The sequence below is a fragment of the Ranitomeya imitator genome, chromosome 1 (genome assembly GCF_032444005.1).
Source record: "Ranitomeya imitator isolate aRanImi1 chromosome 1, aRanImi1.pri, whole genome shotgun sequence".
Lineage (NCBI taxonomy): Eukaryota > Metazoa > Chordata > Amphibia > Anura > Dendrobatidae > Ranitomeya > Ranitomeya imitator.
The window spans coordinates 1,191,566,424-1,191,591,632 of record NC_091282.1 but is presented as its reverse complement, the minus strand read 5'-3'; the positions used below and the strand labels follow the sequence as shown (position 1 = coordinate 1,191,591,632).

Genomic DNA, 25,209 nt, shown 5'->3' with positions numbered 1-25,209 from the left:
TGAAAAATGAGGTGGACAGCAAAAATAGTTCCAAGGTAAGAAGAATAGAAACAGAGGAGCCATTTATGAAGCAGACCTTTTAAATCAGAGTAGATAAACTTCTGAAACACAAAGCGAAGAAAGCCAGGCATGAGAGGCAGGATCCGATTATAGTGAAGCAGGGCAGTGACAGCACCCACGCATATCGCCTCCTGAATGATGGCTTCCTCGGGGGTGAAGTTTCTCATCTAGTGTGGTAGATCGTCTCACTCGGCTGCACATAAAGGTGGACACTGGAATGCTGTTTCTCTAAATCTTCCACTGGTTTATTAAAGGTACAGCATAAACCAGTGCAGCATTAGCAAAATAAACATGGCCTTTCTGGCCTAACGGGAAAACAAAAACGTTACGTATAGCACAGTCTGTGTTGCTGCAGGAATCTGCCCACTCAGGAATAAACAACAAAAAAGTTCAGCTTTCCTTATCATGAAAACATAGCTCTGAAGCTTGCACCTCCACACACCCAACATTGAATGAGCAACATGGCCGATTAACCCTTCTCAGCACTTACTGTGCTGAAATCTTTACCTAGGTTCATATCACTGAAGCTCACAACCACAGTGATACTTATCTCCCCTCCAGTACTTTACCAGTGACTTTCTAACACTAGGTATTCCTTTTGCTGTTAACCTCATTTTTCATACTGAGCTTACTCATTTGCATTTCGGTATCTTGTTCCTTACATATTACTTTATTCATTGTCATTGGTTGTTATTTCACTGTTATGATAACCATTTTTCTTGGGAAATACTATCACTTTGCCCTTTAGATAGATAAGATTGGAGTTAATCTATTTTTTTTTCTATTTGTATTATGGGCTTGTTGTTATTATATATAGCATGAATTTATTATCTATTATACCTTTGAAGGGGTATTCTAAAGTTATTAAATTGTCTTAATTAGGTAGAAAGCATGAAAATAAGCAAATTTGCAATTGCCTTGCTTTTCTTATCTGCTGTCATTCTCCTGCAATTACATCTTTTATCTTTCATAGTGTGCAGCTGGTTTCAATGAAGCTCCATTACTAATGCCTACCCAGACACTGGCCGAAACTGCCAGTAGCTACATTCCAGTATAGGGGTTAACTCCTTATATCCCAGCCACCTCTCTCCAAATCATTGATTTCTATAAATCAGTTAGCTGCTCCCTTCCTTCCCATTCCCTCTCTGCGGATGACAAGCTGCTTTTATAAATCGTGCAAAAAACCTCACTGTAATGGACACATAATGTTGCGCCAGACCTACTAGTCAGGAAGAAGAGGTGTTGGGATGTGGTTGGGTAGAAGGAGGTTTGCAGGGGTCCTGTGAGTCAATTCACTCTAGTTTTTTGCAATGTAGTAACACTTTTTTCACAACGTCTAAAAAACGGTTACAGATGGGTTTCAGGTATATTATATAGCCAGTCCCAGCTTTGTATGCAGTGGGCTTATTCGGAGCCTGATATTTGATGTACATCAACACAAGAGATGGCAGCCATGAGGGACCTTGTTAGACCTAAGTCAACCAATGCAACCTCTCGGCACTTGTCATCGCATCATGGGGAAAGACAATATATGGCTGGCTCATTCTAACCATCAAGATGCTGCAGTCACTACTGATGGCCATCTCAATCCAATGGATGTAAACTGGACTTCTATTCGCAGCAATCCATTTCTATTTGGGGCAAGGGATTAGACTTTCTTTTTTAGTCTTTCTTTATTGAAAACTGCATATTTATCCAATATTTTTCCAATATTTTTGCTAGTCTTTTTTTTTGGTGGCCAGATGTTGGGTTAACTGAAAAATATATTTTATTTTCTACGAAGCTCACGACGTTTTATTTTTCTTTTGTTCTTGCAGGTACATTTTCCCCCAAGTCCAAAAGACGTAATAGCACACATTTAGTCAATATAACGAAATCGACAATAACCTAGGGCAAACCATTAAAGCATAAGTGTCAGTGTATCTGCACTTGAACAAATAGGATCAAGTTCATGTTACGTTTTTCCCATTCACAGCTCATCATGAGCAATCACACCGGGATTTTTCTTCATCTGCACTGAGATAATTATCCGGTAGATAAGTATGTAATAAATCAGGACAAATAATGAGGACTCCAGCACATGTAGTCATTATTTACCAGGTGTAAGAGACATGACCTGTGTGTCCTACACAGCTATTTATTGGATGCGCTTTTATCTATTTTGTTATTTTTATATACATTCAAGATAATTTTTTTAGAAGAAAACAGTAGAGTTAATTAGGCATCTTCTCCGTAAGTGTCCTCCATCGTCCTCGTCCATGTGGCTGCTTCGAGAAAAAGGCTTAACTTCTTCTCCTCCTATACATCATTTACTTGAATTTAAAACAGAGCTTAGATTTTAAGGTATTTCTGTGAAAGTGTGTAGGAGATGCAATAATTTATGCAAAGGGAATTGACTGCAATGGTGAAAGGCAAAAAAGGAAAAAGAAATGAGGATGAGCTTTTACACATTGACTTATTCATGTTCTGTTTGGTTATGTTTTCACGGAAATTGGATACTGCATTGGATTTGCATATGGAAAATTATCTGTGTTTTACGATACGAGCATTGTGATTTTCTGCTATGGAATATACATAGCAACGAAGTCCCATATTTTTAGTCAACGTTTTATTTTCCAGGTGGATTTGGAGCAGTTCCACACCAAATTCCACCTGAAAATGCACCCAGAAAAAGCTCAAAAGAATTAACATACACATTCCTATTTTAAAACGACCTTCTGTTTATAAGTTCTGTCTCGTGAGCACCTTTTAACTTCTGCAGGTTAAAGCACTCAAAAAGATGCTCCAATGCTCCAAAAAAGAGTAAAAAAGTTTACAAACAACTTCAGAAGACGTAAAAAAAATACACAAGGACTACGTTCACATGCAGTGTGTTTGTTTTGCTACTGTTTTTTATGCAAACTAAAAGTTTTATTCTATAAACTTCTGACATTTATCATTTTCAGAAAATAAATACAAAATTTATTGCTTGGAAATTCAGAGACATGTTGTCTCTGAATTTCCAAGGAATAAATTTTGTATTTATTTTCTGAAAATGACAAATGGTCAAAATAACAAAAAAAATGCATTGCTTTCAGACCTGAAATAATGCAAAAAAAAAAAAACAAGTTCATAATCATTTAGAAACAACAATACTAATATTTTAACTCAAGAAGAGTTCAGAAATCAATATTTTGTGGAATAACCATGATTTTTAATCACAGCTTTCATGCGTCTTGGCATGCTTTCCACCAGTCTTTCACACTGATTTTGGGTGACCTTATGCCACTCCTGGTACAAAAAATTAAGCAGTTCTTCTCTGTTTGATGGCTTGTAACTAACCATCTTCCTCTTGATTACATTCCAGAGGTTTTAAATGGGGTTCAGGTCTGGAGATTGGGCTGGCCATGACAGGGATTTGATGTGGTGGTCCTTCATCCACACCTTGATTGACCTAGCTGTATGGCATGGCACATTCTCCTGCTGGAAAAACCAGTCCTCATAGTTGGGGAACATTGCCTGAGCAGAAGGAATCAACTGTTTTTCCAGGATAACCTTGTATGCGGCTTGATTCATACGTCCTTCGCAAAGATTAATCTACCCAATTCCAGCCTTGCAGAAGCATCCCCAGATCATCACCGATCCTCCACCAAATTTCACAGTCGGTGTAAGACACTGTGGCTTGTACGCCTCTCCAGGTCTCCGTCTAACCATTAAACGACCAGGTGTTGGGCAAAGCTGAAAATTAGACTCATCAGAGAAGATTACCTTACTCCAGTCCTCTATGGTCCAAACCTTATGGTCTTTGGCAAATGTCAGCCTGGCTCTCATTTGCTTCTAATTGATGAAAGGCTTTTTTCTAGCTTTACATGCCTTGAGTCCTGCCTCTAGGAGCCAGTTAGGAACTATTCTTGCTGTGCACTTCACCCCAGCTGCCATTTGCCATTCTTTTTGTAGGCCACTTGATGTCATCCTGCGGTTGCTGAGTGACATTCGAATAAGATGACGGTCATCCCGGTCAGTGGAGAGTTGTTTTCACCCTCTGCCAATCTGTAGCTTTGTTTTCTCCAATGTTTGCTACTTGACCTTGTTGTAATAGTCTGCTGTCTTAGAAATTTTAAGAATGGAGGTAACATGACGCTCACTGTCTTCCTCTGCTAGTAAAGTCAGAATTGAGCTCTTCTTTTCCTCACTCAAGGCTTTTCTTTTCAACTCCTTTGGCATGGTTAAAAGTTATTTTTTCATTCCTATTACTTTTGGGATATTACTAGCACTTGTTTTGCCGTCCAGCTTGTCCTATTGCAAGAGGATTGTGAACACCACATCAGTGTTTTTTATACTTTCCTTCGTTAAATAAGATTTGGTTTAGGTGATCACCTAATTAGCAGCACATTAAGTGGAATGAGGTGTCCTCTGGTTGAAATTCAACTGACACTGGAATGGAATGGCTGTCAGACATGTAGAGAAGCTGATTTTTATAAAACTGCAGTGGCCTCTTAATTTTTGCCAAAGCTGTATATATACGTCATATGTCGTATACCTGCATTGCCGTAGCCTGCATGTTTTCCAGCTCATCACAGCTGATTTCATCAGCTAACATGTGCCCCTAACAGCCACAGGTGGAATCGCGATTAGTGTTGAGCATTCCGATACCGCCAGTATCGGGTATCGGCCGATATTTGCGGTATCGGAATTCCGATACCGAGTTCCGATATTTTTGCGATATCGGGAATCGGTATCGGGATCCATATTCATGTGTAAAATAAAGAATAAAAATAAAAAATATTGATATACTCACCCTCGGACGCGCCCTGGTTGAAACCGCTGTAACCGGCAGTCTCCCCTCCTAAGAATGAGCGACTGAAGGACCTGCGATGACGTCGCGGCTTGTGATTGGTCGCGTGAGCGGTCACATGAGCGGTCACGCGACCAATCACAAGCCGCGACGTCATCGAAGGTCCTTCACCCTGCATTCTTAGGAACAGAGGCTGCCGGTTACACCGCTTATAGCCAGGGGCCGTCGGAGGGGTGAGTATATCGATATTTTTTTATTTTTATTCTTTATTTTTTACATGAATATGGATCCCAGGGCCTGAAGGAGAGTTTCCTCTCCTTCAGACCCTGGGAACCATTAAAGGATACCTTCCGATATTTGCGTCCCATTGACTTGTATTGGTATTGGATATCGGTATCGGCGATATCCGATATTTTTCAGATATATCGGCCGATACAATCCGATACCGATACTTTCAAAAATCGGAAGGTATCGTTCAACACTAATCGCGATCCAGCTGTAGCTGTTAACATATTAAATACCAATGTCAATCTCCAGCAGCGGAATTTAATATTGCCACACCGGAAGCACATCAGTAATCTCGATGGGTTAGTGGAGCGCCCCCAGACACAGGGCCACGGGGTACTCGATCCGGGGTTGTCACGGTGGCTAGACCCGGTCCGTGATCCTGCTAAGGGGCGTCCAATGAAAGGTGATAGTGTGTGGTGCAAGGAGCAAGGAATAACAAGGACACAGGGTTATAGTCTCTTTACCTTTTTACTGAAGGCTTCGGGGTCCGCAGTCCAGAGCACTGCTAACGGGGCTGGCTGAGACCGTCCGGTCCGAGGGCACATCCAGAGTTCCCTTTGCAGGTGGGAATCAGTGTCTACCTTCTAGTGCCTGTGTGTTGTAGTCCTTCCCTGCTGAGCACCACGGGATAGTCCTCACAACTGTCGTATCTGTTCCTTCTCTCTCTCTCCATCCCCCAGATTATATGGCTAGGACGCACCTTTATGACAGGTAGGCCTGGAGTTATTCTGGGACCCTAGAGATGCCCCTCTCCCACGATTGCCTCCTATGTCTTCTTAGGTGATGTGTGGTAGACATCCAACCTGTAATTAACTGTCCTGCCGCTGTTTGAAGTAATGCGTGGAGTCTGTTACTTCCTCAGTGCTCCGGCCACCAGCTACGTGCCTCAGAAGGATGTTGCCAATCTCAGGGCACGACTCCTTCTGGTTCTATCTCCTTCGTACTATGATCCCACTTCTCACTTCTCCACAATATCCTTCTCTTCATGTCCTTCCTTGAGATACCGCCGCAAGGTACTGCAGGCGCGGTCCCATAACAATCTGTCCTTTCTGCTAGGTACTTAGGTACTTGCCAGATTCCCAGTTCTGACAGGTCCTCCCTGGAGCTCTCCCAGGCTGCGTTCTGACCTAACTTCCTATCCAACCCCCAGTTTTACCAGTGTGAGGAGTGGCCTAGTACATAGTGCCTTTTGCTCCCCCTTATGGCCGGAGTGTGAAGTGTAGTGTGTGCTTGTGATACCTGGTCAGGTGAACTCCTTTAGTGCAATCAGACATAACATCACTCCCCTTAGTGGCAGAGCAACATTACTGCAACGACCAGGACTCTGGGGCGCTGCATTAGCATGACAACTTGGGGACTGCAGGAGACCCTAACTTCAGGCCCAGTCCTGAATCAATAAAGTTAGCAACAGATCCACAGTGTTTCTCATACTAACTTTATTGATTCGAGACTGGTTCTGAAGTTAGGGTCATGGAATGTGAAAGCTGATGCATTATCTCGTAGTCTAGATTCCATTTCTCGTCCAGAACCTCCATACTCTATTATTCCTAGAGGTGGTCAATCCTGTGGCACTTAGATTAAAGCTTCCTCCATCCCTTCACATCCTTAAGGTATTCCATATGTCCCTTCTGCATTGTCTCCCCCATCCCCACCTCCTCTGCTTTCAGTAGACGGTGGCCTGGAGTATGAGGATCAGAGGGTTGTGGATTCTCGAAGGGTCCGTAATTCCCTCCAGTCCCTCATCCACTGGAGGGGATATGGACAAGAGGAGAGATCCTGGGTACCTGCTTGAGATGTGAAGGACAATCCCTTAGTCAGGGCCTTCCTCTAAAATTTTCTGGGAAGGCTGGGGGTCCCTGGTGGCCCCCTAGAAGAGGGGGTACTGTCATGGTTCTACCCCTCAGTGTGTCTGGGATGCTGTCCAATCCAGTCATCATGGGAGGAGTTCCAGCTGGTGGGAATAATCATGTCCCTACTGCAAGGGTATCTTCAGACCTGGGCATTTTCTATAATAGTTGGCGAATCCCATGCACCTTCCCAGTGTCTATTTTAAATCTAGCGCCAAATTGCCAAAAGCTGACCTTTACAATTTGTCTCTAAGGTTTGGAGAGTGAAATCCATCGTTGCTCTCCCACCAAAATGGGGATGAAAATCATAATTACAGAAGAACGGTGATGATAACGCATCACAGCAGAAGGAGTTAAACAGTCGGATGGTCAGAACTTAGTCCACATTCAGACAGCAAATGATCATGCATACAGAACTCAAGGCAAAGGAAGCACAAACCTCATGTCATGCCGTAAGCGGCGATAAAGGGGCAGGACAGCGTACTGGGATACGCACCTGTCCCTGCCACTTTAATGGGGCCCTGGCTTTCCCTTATCTCGGGGGTACCTATGATGGTTAGGAGGCCCGAGCCGCCAGCGTATCCTTGTCTCCTGTGCAGGCCCTATGAGTGGCCCCTTCTCTCCCCAAAGGAGGTGGACTGCACCAGTGTAATAATACAACAAATAACAGGGTATACAGAGAAGGTAACTAAAAGTCTCAAACTCACAAAATGCTCACACAACCACAGAGGAAACACAGAGAAGGGAAGAGATGGAATAAACTAGGAAGGAAAACAGGTTTAACATGCAGCCAAAACAGCAGACACCAATCTCTGTAAATAAACCTCCAACACCAACACTACGCTCCTTCAACCTCCAAGCCAGGCAGTAGAACTGATCACTGACAATAGCTGAAGTCAGGACTGGGTCTATATAGAGGATCAGATTACAAAAACCACTTCAGCTGAGAGAAACCCAGCTCTCAGCAACTCAGCAATAAGGTTAACTCCTGCACTGCTGGCACAAAGCAGCCAGGTCAGAATACAGGTGAAGAGCTTCTGTTCACTGTGTGTGAACGAGGCCCAGAGCGCTGCGGTTCTCTGGAACCTCTCTGTCATGGTAGCCCTGTGACACCTCACTTGTTGAATTTATGACTCTCACCGATTCTGCTGTCCATTTCTATGGCCTGAGTCATGGCCTCCATCAGAGAACAAGGGGTGTCATGGAGGACCAAAGCATCCTTGAGGATTTCGGAAAGGCCTTTTTGGAACTGGCACCTGAGAGCAGCATCATTCCATGGAACTTCAGTGGACCACTGCCGGAATGCAGTACAGTAGTCCTCCGCTGTGCGACCCCCTTGTGCTAAGTTCATGATCTAAGCTTCAGCGACCTGGATTCTGTCGGGTTTGTCATATATCACACCTAAACTGTCATAAAAGGAGTCAACAGAAAACCGTTCTGGGGCTTGTGGGGACAAAGAAAATGCCTAGGTCCGAGGACCCCCATTAGAGACATGATTATTCCTACCCATTGGAACTCCTCCCCTGATGAACGGCTTGGACAGCCGAGCTGTCAGTTACTGCATCCCAGACACACTGAGTGATGGAACCGTGACACACTGGCTATGGTGATGGTGCAGGTGTTACGCTGACGGGATGAGGAGGCGTTGGAGGAAGTGGAGTAGGAAGAGGAGGCAACATGGACAGAGAAACAAGCAAAAAAAATCCAGCAATCCTCTGTGGTGGCAGGACATGCATTAAAACGCTTTCTGCCTCAGGGCAAGCTGTCACAACATTTACCCAGTGGGTAGTTATAGAGATATAATGTACCTGCCCGTGCTTACTGGTCCATGTATCTGTGGTTATGTGGACCTTTACACTTACGGCATTGTGCAGTGCACACCTGACTTTGTCCACATGATCGTGCAGGGCAGGGATAGCCCACCAGGAAAAGTAGTGGCAGATGGGAACCACTTATTGTGGTTCCCATGATCCCAACATATTATTAGCACTTTAGAAATCACCTGTGAGGCCATAAGTAGAATATGGGATCCAACATTTGGGGGATGTACAGCTGAACGCTTCAATGGGATGGAGTGGAGATGCTTGGGTAAACTGCTTGTAGTGGTACTGTCACATCCTCTCTTTGTGGGGAACCAGGTGGCCCTATTGCTTTGGAGGAGGAGGAAGAGGCCAAGACTGCAGCAGAAAAGAGAGCAGGAGGAGGCCCAGATATTTACTGTTTTTTCAGGTGTGTACTCCACTGCAGCTTGTGTTTTGCATTCAGATACCTCATCATGCAAGTGGTCCTCAGGTTAAGAACATTCATGTCTCTATTCAGTCTCTGGCAGTACAGTGTGCAAACCACCCATGATTTGTCTGGGAGCTCCTTTGAGTTGGCTTTTGTGTGCTCACTTCTTCGCCTCGGGGGCCAGTAGAAGCCGATGCACTGGCTAGAGGCTGCCTGCGTTGTTTTTGCACCCTGCTCCCGCTTTTGCACTCTGCTCCCTCTTTTGCTGCGCAGCTAGGACAGAGTAACCTCCACTTCTTTCTCTGAACTACCCACGCCACTCAGATGGCCTTAACTCTATGTGGGGTCAAGGACCTCATCATTCCCCATCACATCATCTCACCTCTCCAGTCTGTCCTTAACTGTGCTGTCCTACTAATGCAGTTCTGTCCTCACTACTCATCCATTTATACACTCTACAAACCCTTTCATTGTCTCCAAATTCCACAACATATCCACTTCAAGCTACTAACACTAACCTACAAAGCCAACCATAGTTTGTATCCCCCATATATCGCTGAACTAATCTCCAGATATCTTGTACGTTTCTCATCCAATCACCTGCAAGACTTCTCCCGAGTATCCCCCATCCTCTAGAATTCTGTGGCCCAACACATTCATTTACCCTCTACATTTTGACAGTTACCGGTAGCTGCTGCATTTTCCACCCTAGGCTTATACTCGAGTCATTAAGTTTTCCCATTTTTTGGTGGCAAAATTAGGGGTTTCGGCTTATACTCAGGTCGGCTTATACTCGATTATATATGATAATTATAATCCTCCATGTGATGTTCAACCCAGTCTTCACTCCTGCCCTCCTTACCAGACTACACACAGAAAAAAACTGCAGCTTGTGCTGTGGTGATCCGCTGGCCATGTGCCTTACTCTTCCCATATTCTCATCCTCAAACAGAACAAGTGATTGGGTAATTGGGCGTGCACTCAATCGCTTCCCATTGTGGGGCAGGAACCACAGCCAGCAGAGTCAAGAAAATGCAGAAGTGACTGCTGCATGACTGTTTGCCTTATATGCAATGGGGTGATGTGGTTGACAGATGCCCATGTGCCGCAGGTGTAAAATCTGTGCTTTCAGCAGGGGGCCTGGTGGAAGACAAAGCAAAGGTACTGAATACACTCTCAGCCAGCCAATCTAAAACCACCTCTACTTATTTTGGCATCACCATTCATCCAGTGGTACTCCGGTCTATGAAATTACACAGAACATCCTTTCGCCTGCGTGCACCAGAGGTGTGTGTGTCAATTTCAACCATGGCCTCTCTCTCTTTGTAGCAGCTACACCATCACCACCACCAATTTGGCCAAATTCCCTATTTGATGCTCTCCTCATTGTTTTCAACCCCAAAAAATTGCAAAGTATTACACGGCCTATATACAGAGAGAGAGAGTGGCAAGCAGATAATTACACTGCCTGTTTTCAGGGCCCCCTCCCAAAAAAAAAAAAACACAAAAACAATGTTAACTATCTCCTCCTCCTATGCCTCATCGACTGACACCACTACCTCCACCTCCTCAACCTCCTCCTCCACTTGGACCTCCACCTCCTGGTTCAAGATTATGATTTTTTCTTCTTTTATTCTATGTTATTTAAAGTTTACCTATCCAAATTTATTTGCAGTGCAATTGTCCTTCTCTTACCTCCATTTAGCTTCCTTTCACATGCCCCTAGCCCTTACTATGACAATTTTACAGACATTTTAACCCATTATCTACCAATGTCCTTTTTTTGGGATGCCTAATGTTTTGCTTCTAGCAACTGTTGTGTTTGTGAAATGAATGTTTTCAAAATAGGAAATCATGTCATTGTCATTTTTAATTGAATATTGGGACGCCCTTTTCTAAAAAATCCGTAAAATGAAAATTTCTAATTTGGTAAGTAATGGGCACCACATTTCGGGTCTCTGTTATCTTCTATTGGGTTTGGGTTCGGGGGCGAAAGGGAAAAGAATATAGAAAATGATGAGATTAATTTTAGGAGAAAAGAAAAATGACAAGACTGGAATGGAAAATATATAGTAAAAAAAAAAAGAAAAGAAAGGGGCAGAAAGAAGAGAGAATGGGAAGGAAGTTAAAAAGAGCTCTGCTTTCTTCTTCCTAACATTGCCACTATGGAATAACAATTGATATTTGATGGACTGTTGCAACATTGTTTTGTACATTTTACCATACTAAAAGAGGTTCAGTCTTTGGAGTGTACTTCCTCTGCAGCACCAGAGAGCACATCACTTGTCACCGCTGGCCTTAAGTCCTTGGCATCTGAACTTGTACCCACATCTACGAAAAAGCAGCTGCCGTTAATGCTGGTTATTAGTGTTGAGCGACCTTTACTTTTATAGGATCGGGTCGGATTTCACAAAACCCGACTTTTTCAAAAGTCGGGTCGAGTGAAATCGGCCGATCCTATAAAAAAGTCGGGGTCGGGGTCAGCCGAAACCCGAAACCCATTGCAGTGCATTGGGTTTCCATGGTTCCCAGGGTCTGAAGGAGAGGAAACTCTCCTTCAGGCCCTGCGATCCATATTTAGGTGTAAAGTAAAGAATAAAAATAAAAAATATCGCTATACTTACCCTCTGACGTGCCCTGGTACTAACCGGGAACCTTCCTCCTTCGAATCAGCGCTTCCAGGACCTTGCGGTGACGTCGCGGTGACTGGTGAGTATATTCCTATTAGGTATATACTCACCCTCGGACGCGCCCTGCTTCTTTCCGGCAGCCTTCCTTACTAAGAATCAGCGCTTGCAGGACCTTCGGTGACGTCATGGCTTCTGATTGGTCGCGCGAGCGGTCACATGGGCGGCCGCGCGACCAATCACAAGTCGCGACGTCACCGCGACGTCACCGCAAGGTCCTGGAAGCGCTGATTCGAAGGAGGAAGGTTCCCGGTTAGTACCAGGGCGCGTCAGAGGGTGAGTATAGCGATATTTTTTATTTTAATTCTTTATTTTACACTTATATCTGAATTCCGATACCAATTCCCGATATCTTAAACATATCGGGAATCGGTATCGGAATTCCGATTCCAGATTCAGAAGATCGCCGACTTCATGGCCGACCCCACACAGGGGTCGGGTCGGGTTTCATGAAACCCGACCTTGCCAAAAGTCGGCGACTTCTGAATATTACCGACCCGTTTCACTCAACCCTACTGGTTATATGAATAACTGGTCTGCACAGTAAACTAACCGGATCAACAGACACCACTTAATATAGAATGAAAAAATAGGATAGGGTGATACATATATGTATAAAATAACTGCATAAAATACATAAAGATGAGGTACATGCCCATACTGTAGTGTTCCTGAGATACCCAATGATACATACTATCGGGATAGGCAGAGCAGTGCTGTATAACCATTTCCATATAATATGATACACAAATATGCAAATAAGAAAACAAATTAAGAGGATACAAGATAAAATAGAATACTTTATCAGTAGTCTTCATGACAACACAAGGCATCATTCACGCTAACGCTAACCCTTCAACTTGTACTGGCAATATTTCTGGCCAGTGCGTTGTAATGGTACTAACTTGTACAACTTATAGATAGAGTAAGAAAGAGATATTGGGCCATCATATTCTATTACAAGGATAGTAAGGATTGCAAACACATAAAAGGTTAGATACAACCATGGCATACTGTAATATCACCGTAGGATGGAGAATTTCACTCTAAACTTCCAACCTCATAATCATAGTATGATACATGGTAGTATAAAAATGTCTGTTTGTAATAAACCAATCAATAGAAAACAATTACAGGACATTTTAAATGTGTTTCTTAGGTTTACATTAGCGATTATCGAGCACTAAAATGCCTGAGTGCTCGGTACTGGAATTGAGCAGGTGGGACGCTCGGACGGGCTCGATTTGAGTAACAATATTTAATGGAAGTCAATGGGAAACTCAAGCAATTTTCCAGAAAGATCCCAACTTGGGCTGGGTTGGAAGTAAAATCACTGAAATTGATGGAAACAGCACTGAAATGGAATGGGAATAGCATGGGGAATACCCTTGGATGTATCTCTAACTCCCAGGGAACTTAATAAATAAATAAAGTATGGGGTCCCCCTATTTTAGATAACCAGGTAAAGCATACAGCTGCGGGCTGATATTATCATGCTGGGAAGGCCCATGGTTATTTTGCCTTTCCCAGCCTAAAATTTCCAGCTGGCAGCCACCCTAGAATTGGTGCATCACATTAGATGGTGCTTTGCCTGGTTATGATTGTCCTGTGTGGTGACACCGTGTTTATTCTTAATTATGCTAGATGTATATTATTTACTGGGCTCAGGGACATGAGCTATTGTTCATATGAGCCTGAACTTTGACTCTTGTTGAATTGATGTTTGCTGAATTGTTGAGTAAATGTTGATTGCCTATTGTATCAGCTCCTATAGCGTATTGTTCTGCTATCCTTTAGGGACAAAAGCGCAGGTTAATTGAACAATTGATATTTGTTAATTTGGTGAATGCCTGCTGACTACCTATTGTATCAGTCCATGCAGCTTGTTGTTCTGCAAACTTTGAAGGACAAAATATGCAGGTTAATTGAACACTAGAACAATGAGAGATGACTTCCTCCCACTTAGGGCAGCTGTGGGTATAAAAGGGGACCTCTCTCCTTCTACAGGGTGACTCTAGAGGACAGCAGCCAAGGCAACATGGCTTCACCCAGAGGAATACAGAGTTGATCCACTGCCTATCACTGAACCCATGGAGACGTTTGGAGAGCCCTAGTTGGGACAATTAGGTCATCTGGCCACATACTTCAATGTACTCTGTCAACTTCCTAAGCTTGCCACTACCCCCTCTCTGTGGGTGCCCGACAATAGCAAGGTGCTACTGGTTGGGGTAGTTGGACCTTGAAGCCCCAAAGTCACAGATGTTCTAATTCTCGGCGAGCGAGGGGAAGGGTGAGCCTCTGTCATTTGCAGCTTCTCATGTAATTGCTTGGACTGTACTATACATTATTGATTGTTGGTGATCCAATAAAGAATCACCCCACTGTGGTACCTTAGCCTTGTGTTGTCTGAGTAGTAGTATGCCCATGGGAAAGGAGTACGAGCGTTCAGTGGGATGATCCCTGGTCTTTCTAAAGAGAGCCAGGCCAGCGGATGAGAGCACCCACTGACCCTCGTGTCTCCACACCCTGGTGCGGTGGCAAATGGGGTAATATTTTTTTTAGATCGATTTGAACTCTGTAATGTCACCTGGTATCAAGCCCAGGAGTTAATAGTGGAAAAGTGTTGTATTTTTTACTATTAATTTTTTAATAGGTTTAAAAAAAAGTTAAAAAAAAAACTCTTTAGTGCCACATGAAAGGTACTATAAAAGGTGCAACTTTATCATATTTAGGGGGTCAGACATTAATCTAAGCTTTCACTCATATATCAACTCTCCCTGAACTGCTTCCAGAGGAAGAAATTATTTTTTTTATGGGGAGGGGAGCACCACTTCCTATATCTATATCCCTTAAAAACCACCATTTTTCTTACCATTTTTAGATTGATGAAATCTCATAGGACAAGATTACACATTGGTGTACACTACCGGCAAATTGTGGATAAGATTCAAAAGAAAAAAGGAATGTGTAATTAAACTTTATTCCATATAAATGCAAAAATATTTACAATTCATATGGAATAAAAGTAAAATTTTGATTATACATTCCTTTTTTCTTATGAACCTTATCCACCATTTTTTTTACAACTCCCCAATGTGTTTTGCTCAAAAATTCATCAATAATGTCACAAATACGCACCAATAATCCTGTTTTTAAGAAGTAGTAGCAAACACAATTTTATCTACATGTCCTTTTGTTTTGACCTTTTCTTAGCGGGAGAACTTGTTTCATGACACTGAATCTATACAATATGTTAGTGAAAGGGTTGTTTCCTAAATGATCGCAACATTTAGAATCCAAATACTTCTATTATTTGTCATTGCATGCCATAGCTCAGAGAGTACACTTTGAGCCCTTGGCAATAAACATGGATGTCCTTCCATAACCTCCCGGTATCACTCATGACCCTTTGAACAAGTACAGTTTATTGGATATTTTTATTTGCCATAGAAAATGTTTGCAAAGCTCCTTCAGGGGCTGTCACATTAATTATTGTCTGGCCGTACCATGCTAATGACCTCCGTGATTACTTAATGTTCTCTACTTTTCTTTTTGGAGGATTGTTGGGGTCAATCGGATCTTCATTCTCTGTATTATTATGGGTTATTCTGAAGAACGCTGATCAATTTATCATATTTTGCAGCATTAGTCCTAGAAACTGGCAGAACTCCAAAATATAGAGTCTGTAGTGCTGTGGGATACATATAAGTCCCAAATGGCACACATAGCCTAATAAACGTGACATAACTTGCTAGGCCGGCTAGAAACGGTGTAGGCATTAAAGGAATAGAATCAACATGGTAAATGGTTAAAATTGCAAATTGCTTGCAAAAATAAGCAATTTTGCAATGTGTTTGTTACAAAATCGTCTCTGTTAATAAAAGTTTTTAATCCTATAGATTACTGCCTGTTTCCTAGATAGCCGGCGGCTTCTGCAGTTAGTCAGAGGTGGCTGCTTTCCTAGGCAAGGAATGCAGGTGTTGTAAGGTCTTTGTTATAGACCTGGAAGGACTGCTCTGAAGGTGTCTGTTTTCCAACTCCCCTGTCCCTGCACGCCAATGATGCTGCGAAAATGCATTTCTGCCTCTGCTTGCAACAAGGAACGCACACAGCTATGTCATTCTTCAGGAGCGCGCCGCTCCTTCAGAAAGGAAAAATTTGAGAGGCATGGGGAGCACTGCGCTCTTGAAGATTGAGCGCGAGAAAACCTATTTAATGATTGGTATCCAGTGTATTTATTTGACAGTCACATGGGTCATCAAATGATACAGTGCTTTAGATTTTGATTAATCTGCCCCTAATATATTTAGCAAATCATTTTTCTGACATAATTTTTGACATGAGCTGAGATTAGTTAACGCGATGATTTATGCTTCATTGCGAATATTGTGAATCATTGATGTAAGTGAGGAAAGGAAAAATTGACAAAATAGGCAGTGTCACACAGGGTAACTCTCATTTGTGAGTTACGTGTGATCTAATATGTGATACTCAAATATTATCAATCTCAGCGTTCAAATAAGCTCTCGACAGAAGAAAGAAAACTGTCACTTTAGTGTCATCTATTGGTATCAATAGACAGCCCTTTAAAGTATCTTGAAACAAAGCTAAGGATATTGGCCAAAACAAAGCTGTCCGCCTGTAGACAGCGCTGAATTTCAGCATATACATACGCGATGTGTTAACACACTGCGAATAATGAATAGATGAACTCCAATCTTGCCGTAAATGTTAAAAATATTAATAATAACGTAAGGTCTTGGTTAGCATATTTTATCAAAGAGCACAAAGGCCATCCAACCACGTCAAGGTGTACCTAAACATGGAAACATGGATAGTCTCTGTATGTGAACTAAGTACCTTACGCTCTTTATGTTTACAGCAATAGTGTAGTTCGTGTACTCATTAGTCGCAGTGTGCTTACACATCGTGCATGTATGTGTCTGTACAGTTGTTTTCAAAGGTTTACATACCCCAGCAGAATTTTTGCTTTCTTGGCCTTTCTTCAGAGAATTAGAATGATAACACCAAAACTTTTTCTCCACTCATGGTTAGTGGTTGGGTGAAGCCATTTATTGTCAAACTGCTGTGTTTTCTCTTTTTAAATCATAATGACAACCCAAAACATCCAAATTACCCTGATGAAAAGTTTACATACCTCATTCCTTAATACCGTGTATTGCCCCCTCTAACATCAATGACAGCTTGAAGTCTTTTGTGGTAGTTGTGGATGAGGTTTTTTATTTTCTCAAATGGTAAAGCTGCCCACTCTTCTTGGCAAAAGGCCTCCAGTTCCTGTAAATTGATGGGCTGTCTAGCATGAACTGCGACCTAAAATGTCCCCAGAGTGGCTCAATGATATTGAGGTCAGGAGACTGAGATGGCCACTCCAGAACCAAAGGTTTTGGATGTGAGCTAAAGCTGCTGGTGCCTAGACAGCTGCTGTGCTCAGTCTGTCAATCACATAGAAATAAATAAAAAATAAAAAAGGTCACCACACTAAAGCCTCTGAAAGCAGACAAATAAATGGATAAGGGGAAAACGAATCACTATTTATCTAGAGGACCATTCATGTATTACCCTTAGTATTTAATGATATATATGTATATACCAGTTATAGATGAATAGTCAATCTTTATAAGTGTACCAGTTACTGATAAATAACCAGTCTTTATGCACCTACATTAGTAGTCAAGTAACTTATGAAAGAAATAGCACAATTCTTAAAAAAATAGAAAAAGAACCTTACTGGTATTTATGCTGCTGAAGAGTCGGTGCTGTGTCTTCGCTGCACTGGTTATTTATCAGTAACTGGCACACCTTTAAAGATTGGCTATTCATTTTGGTCTCATCACTCCAAATTACCTTGTTCCAGAAGTTTTGTCTCTGTGCTGTTTTGTGTATTATAGGTGAGATACATTGTAGCATTTGTGCAGTAATGGCTTTCTTCTAGCCCATGCAGCAAAATTTTTCTTTCTTCGAGTGCCTCCTTATTGTGTATCGTGAAACAGCCACACCGCTAGTTTTCAGAGAGTCCTGTATTTCAGCTGATGTTATTTGTGAGCTTTTCTTTGCATCCCGAACAGCTTTCCTGGCAGTTGTGGGAAAAAATTTTGTTGGTCTACCTGACCGTGGTTTTGTGTTTACAGAGCCCCTGATTTTCCATTTGTTAATCACAGTTTGAATGCTGCTGACTGGCATTATCAATTCCTTGGATATCATTTTGTATCCCTTTCCTGTTTTATACAGTTCAGCTATCTTTTCCCATTGATCCGTTGACAATTCTTTTGCTTTCACCAAGACTCTCAATCCAGAAACATCAGTGGCTGGATGAAAGATGCAAAAGTCTGTCTGGATCCCAGAAAATCACTCAGCTTTTATGCACACACACTGATTACAAGCAAACAGGTCACAGGTGAAGATGTTACCTTTAGTAGCCAGTCAAATCCATTTGTGTCAACTTCAGAGCATGTTTTCAGGCCAAAATCACCAGGGTATGTAAACATTTGTTCAGGGTCTTTTGGATGTTTTGGGTTGTCATTATGATTTAAAAAGAGAAAACACAGTAGTTTGACAATAAATGGCTTCACCCATCCACTAACCATAAGTGGAGAAAAAATTTTAGTGTTATCATTCATATTCTCTGAAAAATGGCCAAGAAAGCAAAAATTCTGCCGGGGCATGTAAACTTTTGAGCACAACTGTATATTGGCCACATAGCGTATTTGTGCATGTGTCCATTAATTTAATGCTAAACGCTATATTTTTTTTGTCGTATACATTTCGGGGGGCCTCCAGGTCCCAGCACCTTTATTCACCCATCTTTCCCAGACAAGGTTTTAATTTCGATCAATACCTGGTTTTATTCCTGTTACCTCAGCTCAGATGAGGCCTGGTTTGACACATGGAGAAATAGGACGTTAGTGATAGTGACCATCCATATTAAGGTACACCTTGACGCGGTTGGATCGATTTTGCGCTCTTTGTTTAAAAATGCTAACTCAGTGGCTTACATTTTTACTGTTTACAGCGATATTGGAGTTCATGTATTCATTAATCGCAGTATGCTGACGCGTCGTGTTTGTATATGTCTGTATATTAGCCACATAGTACAACACTTCTCCCCTCCCAGTCTGCTCCGTGTCTCTTTATTCTTTACAATTCAATGCTGCAAGCCTTTAGGAACATATGTGTTGGTATTTCAGCCAGACGCGTAAATTAAAATCATGGGGTCAAGTAACAGAAGTTCTACTTGAGAATCCCGCACAAAAAATAATAATATTCAGCTAGGTAACAGAAGGGCATATCTCACGACTATGCAGCATGAGTAGTTTGTAACCCCTGGATTCACCTTTCATTGACCCCATAAAGTATAATGCCAACAATAGTGCCCCTGAACATAGTATGGTACCCCTACGGTGAATTCATCCACAGTAGCTTCCACAGACACGGTATGATGACCCTACTGTAACACCCAGCAAAGTATGGTGACCCCAACACAGTATGATGCCCCAACCGTGACCACTAACACAGCCCTCCACACAATATGATGGTCCCCACACAGCCCACCATATAGTTTAATGGTCCCAAAATAACCCTCCGCACTGTATAATGGTATACTAGCCTCCACACAGTGCTCCAAACAGTATAATGGCCCCTACACAGCCCTCCAAGCAGCATAATGGCCCCCATATAATCCATCACACAGAATGATGGACCCCACACAAACCTACACACTGTATAATTGTTTACATACAGTAAAATGATCCACACTAGCCATGCACAGCACATTGGGTCCCACATAGCCTTCCATATAGTATAATAGAACTCAAATAGCCTTCCATATAGTATAATGGCTCTACATAGCACTCCATATAGTATAATAGCCCTACATAGCACTACATAGAGTATAATGGCCCCCACATAACCTTCCATATAGTATAAGGGGCCCCACATAACCTTCCATATAGTATAAGGGGCCCCACATAACCTTCCATATAGTATAAGGGGCCCCACATAACCTTCCATATAGTATAAGGGGCCCCACATAACCTTCCATATAGTATAAGGGGCCCCACATAACCTTCCATATAGTATAAGGGGCCCCATATACCCTTCCATATAGTATAATGCAACCTCTTCTCCCCCACTCCATAGCCCAACAAACGGTATCATGGCCCCCACAACGTACTCATTGTTGAAAAGAACTAAAATACTCAGGATGCCAAAAGAGTTGAAAGTGTGAAACTGGGTGGGGGAGCATGCAACGCTGATACCAGGTCCCCTGACTCACGGGTCCCATGGTGGTTGATTGATCTGCTATTATTGCTGGTATTGAACTGATTGCAGCTCATTCCCATTAACTTAGATGTAGTGAGCTGTAATACATCTCTACCTGATAAACAATGAAGGTGACGTGGCCATTCAATAAAAAATGCACGGGGTGCAGGAAGTTGAAACCCTATCAATATAATATTACTGGTATAACTTAAAACCAGTCTATCAATTTTCAATTTGTATGGCCTCTCTAATAGTTATTCTATACATTTATATTATCCACAGGATTGGTTGGGGTCTGACTATCGAAATCCCTTCTGATCCGGAGAGTGGGGATCTGACATTTGAAAGGCTAGCCATATGGCCATTCATTCTCTATTGGACTGCAGGCAATAGCTGAGTGTAGTATCAGGGATTTCCGCAGTCCCATAGTGAATAAATGGAGCAGTGGCAGATTCTTATGGGAATTTCAGAGCCATGTTCATGGGATGGGTCTGGCCCTAGCACCTGAGTCCCCACTGCTCAGCACTTTTACTTCTTTTCTGTGGAATGTTGGCAATTACCCTTTTACATTTCCACTTGTGACAGAGTGTAGTGCCATATACTGGACATGAAACCCTCAGAAGACTTGCTATTTTTTCCTTTTCTATTTTATTTTTGTGCACAATTTATAAAATTAAATGGCGTGAAATAAGTTGTTATTATTACGGATGGTCATAATAATGGCTTTCTTTGCTTGAGCAGATAAATTGGTATATATAAAATTGATTTGCAAAAAACAATTGCTTTGTTCTGTAGCATGCAGTTCTATTATAATGTTGACATCTGCTTGAAAATGTTGCACCAAATCGATTCAACCAGGGCCCACAAACTAATATTTTTGGATAGGTGGCGTTGCAGGTCTAAAGTTTTTTTTAACTTTTGACATTTCTGTTCTATTTTCATCATCTGGGCCCATCATGAATTCGAGAACAGGGCTTTCTAGTCTTCTGGACCTCATATATGTACTATTCACCAAATATAATGCACCTCCCTTTACCTTCCATCCAATGTTATAGAGAAGGACCTCACTTGCTGGCACCTTTGTTCAAAATATTGTGACGGTTTCAACAATTGGAACCCAATGAACAGACACATATGAATATTCAATAGATTCATTTTATATTTTCTATAAGTTGGAGACCTCTTTAACAATTATGGAAGTTTAGTAAAACTTTGTCTCGTAGCTGCTTACAACTACCACTAGAGGAAGCTTGCAAAATTGACTTAATAACGAATAAAAGGGGTTGTCCAGGGGTAGTTAATACTGAATTAAAGGGGTTGTCCGGGGGTTGTTGTGTGCACTTCACACTGAGGATTCGTCGAGAGCGAGCAGGCAGGCCTGTGACTGTAAGTATGTGATTTGCATACATGTGCCGACTAGACGTGCGTGGCCTCTATCAATAGAAGTGTATTACCGGATACGTCTAGTTGGAATGTGGCCGGAAGTATGCAAGCCACATGACCGCCTGCTCCCGTCACTGGGGAATCCTCACTGCGTGCAAAGTTTTATTAACTTGGTCCACACAATAATTCATATGAATATCTCAGAACAGATTTCATGGAGTTTTCCTATCCTATGAAGTGATAGGACATTTTTATAATAATCCATCCCTATATGATACATTGGAAGTATAATCTCTAGCAGCTCCATTGATCCTGAAGTCAAAAAGAAAAAAATGTTGCTGTACCCTTTATTGTTTTTCTACCCAAAAGAGTGAACGCCGGTCGCCAGACCAAGCAAGGAACAGCACCGGACATTCAAGCTCATAGATCGGGTTCCTTACACAGAGGGAACAGAAGCAACAATGTACGAGCAACAGTTTTAAAAAGGGTTCAACGCTGCTTTCCCTCCATTCAAGGGATTTTGTGAGGAACCAGACCCCCACTAATCTCATGCTATCACTTTCTCAGATGAGAAAACGACTATAAAAGAAATGGACAAATGTGAAGATTTGAGGATTCCCTACAACTAGTCCCCAGCCTTTGTGAAAAATATGTTTCTTTTTTGGGTCTTTCTTAGGCTTCTTTCACACTGTTAGATCCGTCGCAATGCGTCATCTTGGGAAAAAAACGCATCCTACAAATGTGCCCGCAGGATGCATTTTTTTCCCATAGACTTGTATTGCCGACGGATCGCGACGTATGGCCATACGTCGCGTCCGTCGTGCGCTGGATACGTCGTGTTTTGGCGGACCGTCGTCACGAAAAAAAGTTCAATGTAATGTTTTTTCGTACGTCGTGTCCGCCATTTCCTACCGCGCATGCGCGGCCTGAACTTTGCCCCCTCCTCCCCGGGACATAGAATGGGCAGCAGATGCGTTGAAAAACTGCATCCACTGCCCACGTTGTGCCAAATTTGCACAACGTACGTTGGTACATCAGGCCGACGCTTTGCGACGGCCCCGTACCGACGCAAGTGTGAAAGAAGCCTAAGCTTACACATACAAGAAATATAAAACCGTCACCTTTACCCCAGAGCTGTAGAATTTCGGAGAGAGGCAAAAGACAAAACCCAGCATCAGGAGTCCGAGCCCCGAGATGCCATGTCCAGCCTTCTAATTACAACAGGGTTCGAGACATGTTATTGATGGAAGGGTATGAAAGATGCATATACCAATGTCCAAATAGACAGAAAAATGTAGCCTTCTTCCACCATATCCACTGGTATTCATAAAACATAACTTTAGTTACGTTTAACTTATAAACCTGATAAACTTGATAAACCAAGCACTAACTTAAATTATTAAATAAATTCTGGCCAACTAAGTCACTAACTTGTGGATTTTATAATATTCCTATCTAATAGTTGTGTTGATGCTGTGCCAGGGACAGCGACTACAATTGTTTGAACCTATCTCACAAGGTCACCATGAAATGTTTCACCGTTAATCTAGCTTCATCAAGGGCTGGTACTGCAGAAACACCATATACACAAATATTGCAGGCATAGGAGAGGTAGGGTAGTGCTCTCAATTAAATAGCAATATTGAAATATCCAAACATTATTAACGCAGTTCACAAGTTATATTTAATAATATAAGTTAGTATAGGGAATATCCCTTTTTTAATTTAAATAATATCTAATAGAACTGATTCTTTAATAATGACAGTGGATAGGGTGGAAAAAGGATATTTCTGTCCATTAGTACAATTGTACATGTCTAGCTTTTTCAGATCCTATGTCAGTTGTCAGAATACCCAGCGTGCAGAGACCAAAGACGACTCACTTGCGGGGCAGCGCTGATCTCTGCACGTCGGGTATTCTGACAATGCGCTCCAATGGTGCCGGCTCCTTACTACAGATCTGAGCTGGCGAGAGAGCGCACTGTCATTGTGCACATCGCACAGGGAATAGCTTAGCCTCTGAAATGAGTGTCACTGATAATGTTTCATTTCAGGCAGGGGCTATGGCAGTGACGACAACAACTGTCCCCTGATGACTTTTTGTTTCAGTATCCCAGCATGCACTGGAGTTCTCATCAAAAAGGAAGTAGGAAAAAAAGAGAGAAAATCTGTTAGACACTGTCATTAAGGAAGGATAGGGAATTTTTATTTCAAGTATATCTGAAAATAGTTTAGATTATGGCACTAAATAAATAAGGATTTAGGATGAAAATTAATTTGGATTTCGGACCACCCATTTAAGGGGCTGTCCCTTGTCAGTGTGTCTTATTTGAACATATCAACATCATAAATAAAGGAGATATTCCCGTTGAGGAGCTCCTTTATGGGCCTAATTGGTGAGTAGTTCTCCAGGTGAAAAGTTTAGCTGACCATGTTGTACAGGAATTGCGGCAATCAGCTGATTGCGTTTTGGACTCCAAACTGCAAGGACATCCCTTCAGAACTGAAATCTCAAATGCCTCAATAGACGCTTAGTTCTTTTTTCTGGTTATAGTACAGATGTTATGTGCTGTATAATTACTTAAAGAGGTTTTCTGCTACTTTAACATTGATGAAATACTGTATGTTTAAGATAGGTCATTAATGTCTAATTGGTCGGGCTCCGACTGACCTGCCGATCAGCTGTTATCAGTGTTGGCGGCTGCGGCCGCCGGCCAGCCGTTATCACTTGCGGAGCTGGCCGTCTTCTCATAGTGGCCATTACAGGGCACTACACATGCGCCTCCTATTGATTTGAGATACAAATAATATTTACCTAATTATAAAAAAAATATCGTCTAGTACTTTTTCATATACTGCAATCCACATCCTTGGAAGGATTTTAATATCCGGTTTGTTTAGCTCTCTCCTTTGTCTTTATAGGATGGCTTGGGCAACTACTGTTTTCTGGTGTTTGCCACAATCTGCCTGGCAGGCGCCCTCTACCTCTACTTTGTTTTGCCAGAAACAAAGAACAAGACATTCAATGAAATCGATCAAGCATTTGCAAAGATTAATAAAATTTCTCAGTCTGTGAAGGAACTTGAGAAGCTCCCGCCTGAAGAGAAGACGATGGATCAGTTGGAGGACAATGATTTGCACTCGCCTTGCAGTGACTGCAACAATCTGCAGATGGAGCATATGGATCAGGCATAAAATGTGTGGAGCTGGTGGATATGAGGCGGATTCTAACTCCAGTCATCGGAACCAAGTCTGACTGATGCTTGTTGTAAGCAAAGTGGACAGCAACAATGTCCGTCCACTGTACAGAGCCTTATAGTTACGATGTGACAACACCGACATATATTGCATTATCTCAATGCACTTCTTCCTATAGTAAAGTGGATTTATCATCAGTTTTCATAATAAATTCTGCATACATTATTAAATATATCTTAGATTTGATGAGTCTGGTGTACTTACTTTGAAAACCCATCTCAGATTGACAATATTAAAATTAGCATTTTATGAGTGCAGCTTTAGAATGGAAGAGTCCACTTGCTCATGAGTCCACGTGTATTCAGTCTCCTTCCTGACAAGCTGACGGACAGCTGCAGCTTGTTTAGGGCAGTGAGAGAACTCAGCAAGGAGGAGTTGCACTGAGGAGCTGTTAATCAAGCTG

General features: G+C 42.2%; 1 protein-coding gene across 7 annotated transcripts in view; it reads left to right on the top strand.

Moving 5' to 3' along the window:
• SLC2A9 (solute carrier family 2 member 9) overlaps positions 1-24,991 on the top strand; it is a 574,319-nt gene extending 549,328 nt beyond the window's left edge. For all 7 annotated transcript variants that reach the window (XM_069744845.1, XM_069744847.1, XM_069744851.1 and 4 more), the window contains one exon: positions 24,471-24,991. In XM_069744845.1, coding sequence (XP_069600946.1) covers positions 24,471-24,743 — 273 coding nt within the window. In that variant the 3' untranslated portion in view covers positions 24,744-24,991. The remainder of the gene's footprint in view (positions 1-24,470) is intronic.
• The last annotated feature ends 218 nt before the right edge of the window (positions 24,992-25,209 follow it).